The sequence below is a fragment of the Miscanthus floridulus genome, chromosome 5 (genome assembly GCF_019320115.1).
Source record: "Miscanthus floridulus cultivar M001 chromosome 5, ASM1932011v1, whole genome shotgun sequence".
Lineage (NCBI taxonomy): Eukaryota > Viridiplantae > Streptophyta > Magnoliopsida > Poales > Poaceae > Miscanthus > Miscanthus floridulus.
The window spans coordinates 87,332,860-87,335,804 of record NC_089584.1 but is presented as its reverse complement, the minus strand read 5'-3'; the positions used below and the strand labels follow the sequence as shown (position 1 = coordinate 87,335,804).

The 2,945-nt window shown below is 58.5% G+C and overlaps 1 protein-coding gene across 1 annotated transcript; it reads left to right on the top strand.

Moving 5' to 3' along the window:
• Positions 1-2,121: 2,121 nt before the first annotated feature.
• Positions 2,122-2,685, top strand: LOC136454886 (uncharacterized). Its single transcript, XM_066455133.1, has 2 exons — positions 2,122-2,237; positions 2,436-2,685. Exons 1-2 carry the CDS (start codon positions 2,122-2,124, stop codon positions 2,683-2,685), a joined length of 366 nt encoding a protein of 121 aa, XP_066311230.1.
• Positions 2,686-2,945: the final 260 nt, after the last annotated feature.

Below are 2,945 nucleotides of genomic sequence, written 5' to 3'. Positions count from 1 at the left end.
GGAGTCCCGTCGTCAAAGGAGGCCTCTCACAATGCCACCCTATGTCCAGAAGGGTCCATATGGAGCGCCCCGACAGCGTTTCCGTTCGGTCTCCGTAATGCTACGGCGACCGCTGGCCGCCTTCTGGCGCTACGTATGGTTCAATCACCCATGGACATCGAGTTCGTGGGGGCAATTGAGAAGGATACGGAGACCCTCTACGAGCTCCTCAACGAGGAGCCGGGATCGTTCTCTAGCTCGGATTCCAGTAGGGGGAGCCACCACCCTTCCTGGGAGTGCTTCATGACGCAGACCCCTGAAGGTCACGTCGACAGCGCCTCCAGGGAAGAGGTCACCCCTACAAACAACCCTGACAGCAGATCCGGGGAAGAGATGACAGCCCCATCTCGCCTAAGGATGGAGCAGCTGAGGGCCTGTCAGCAAGAGATCGATGAGGCCGGGCAAGGGCTCATCCAGGAATACGCGGACATCAATCGTGAGATTGAACGCCGCAAAGACGAGGGGCGCACGTGCGCCACGGCCCGCACCGTACATCAAAGGATCCTCACCGATGATGGGGCCCTTCCTCACTTTGCCCGAGCCAGCCAAAACATCGCCGCAGCAACTGCCTTGCTGCATGGCCTTCTGGAGGCCGCGACATCCGAGAATCGCCGCGCTCGCTGGGAGATTCGCATGTTGCTTGAGCGTGCAGCGGCACAGCAAGCGGAAAGTTCGTTGTCTCGACAACGCAAACCCGACACTAGCCAGCGCACGCCCTCAGTGCGTCCCACCAAGGACACGTCCATTCACCAAACACCGCCAGCTGGCGGGTAGCCCTCCATCGTCCTAGTACATCAATGCCTCGGCCATGGCCGTGACGTACGTAGCATCATCGACGCTCGGAGATGTGCCCATGGCGACGATGGAGAAGCAGCACGCCGTGGCTATCATCCCCGATGTGGCGGACGCTACGACAGCAACGAGGACCGAAGCCTGAGCCCCGGCCTGCCAGGCCCTCAGGCCTTCGGCCGACACATCCTCAACGCTACGTTCCCCCTAAGGTAGCGACCGCCTACCAACATCCCTAAATATTTTGGTGAAACAAATCTCGGGCTTTGGCTCGAAGACTATCGGCTTACATGTCAGGCCGGTGGTGCGAGTGATGACAATTTCATTATTCGCAATCTCCCGCTGTTCTTGGCCGACTCGGCGCGAGCATGGCTGGAGCACCTACAGTCCAATGCTATTCAGAGTTGGGCGGATCTGACGGAGATCTTCGTGGGCAACTTCCAGGGCACGTACAAATGCCATGGAAACCCATGGGACCTCAAGAACTACCGCCAAAAGACCGATGAAACCCTTCGCGGGTACATTCGGCGCTTCTCTCGACAGTGCAACAAGCTCCCTAACGTCGCTAACGTCGATGTGATAGGAGCCTTTCTGTCTAGAACAATCTGTGAATCCCTGGTCCACAAGTTAGGACACAAGGGCCCACAAACTACCAAGGAACTCCTGGACATCGCCACCAGTCACGCCTCTGGAGAGGAGGCGGTCGGAGCCATCTTTGATCGCTCCGACGGAAAGATGAGGCGGGACGAGGACGCCGGCGAAGGCACCTCCAACCGTCCCGCCAAAAAGAAAAATAAGAAGCAACGACGCGACAACACGCTCGTGGCTGCTGCCAACCGCAAAGGTGGCCGGAAGCCCATGGAAGGCACTCTAAACCACTTCGAGAAAATGCTCGTGGGGCCATGCCCAAACCACGCCTTCCCGACCAAGCATCTATACAAGGATTGCGGCCTCATGCGCAAGTACTTGGCCGGGGGCCTCAACAAAGGGGAGCAGGGGAAGGAACCTGTTCCCACCACAGACGACGCAGAGGAGAAGGACGACGCCTTCCCAACGCCGATCGGCGCCCTCATGATCTTCGGAGGATCAACGGTCTACGACTCCAAGCGTCGCCAGAAGCTCGCACGCCGCGAGGTCTATACCGCTGGACCAGCCACGCCAGCCTTCCTCCAGTGGTCGGAATCTGCCATAACCTTCGATCAGACCGACCATCCGGATGCCGTCCCACACCCGGGAAGGTACCTACTTGTCGTTGATCCGATCGTCGATCCAAAGCGGCTCACCAAAGTACTGATGGATGGGGGCAGCGGCCTCAACATCATGTACGCCAAAACACTTGACGAGATGGGCGTCGACCAAACGAACCTCCGTCCCATCCAAGCACCTTTCCATGGCATCGTGCCTGGGAGGCAAGCCATACCACTAGGGCAGATCGACCTGCCCATCACTTTTGGGGATCGGTCCAACTACTGGACTGAGACCCTCACCTTCGATGTAGTGGGGTTCCCGGGGACTTTCCACGCCATCCTGGGGCGACCATGCTACGCGAAGTTCATGGCCGTTCCCAATTATACGTACCTGAAGCTGAAGATGCTGGGCCCCCGCAGGGTCATCACCATCGGCACCTCCTTCCAGCGCGCTTACGAGTGCGAGGTCGAATGCTGCGGACATGCATCCGTAGTCATCGCCTCCGAAGAGCTCGCCACCCTTAGGGAGAAGGTCGTCGAAGAGGCACCTGACGCAAAGAAATCAACCAGGTCATTCGAATTGGTAGAAGGCTCTAGGGAGGTCCTCTTGGATCCCAGCAGCTCCGAGGGCAAAAAAGTCCGTATCGGGACCACGCTCTCCTCCGAATAGGAAAGCGCGCTCGTCGACTTCCTCCGCGCCAACAAAGACATCTTTGCGTGGAGACCCTCGGATATGCCGGGCATCCCGAGGGAGGTCGCCGAGCATACTCTCCAGATCCTCCCGGGCTCCAAGCCGGTGAAGCAACGCCTGCGCCGCTTCGACGAGGAGAAACGCAGGGCCATCGGCGAAGAGATAGCCAAACTACTGGCCGTAGGATTCATTAAGGAAGTATACCACCCAGAGTGGTTAGAAAATCCTGTTCTTGTCTG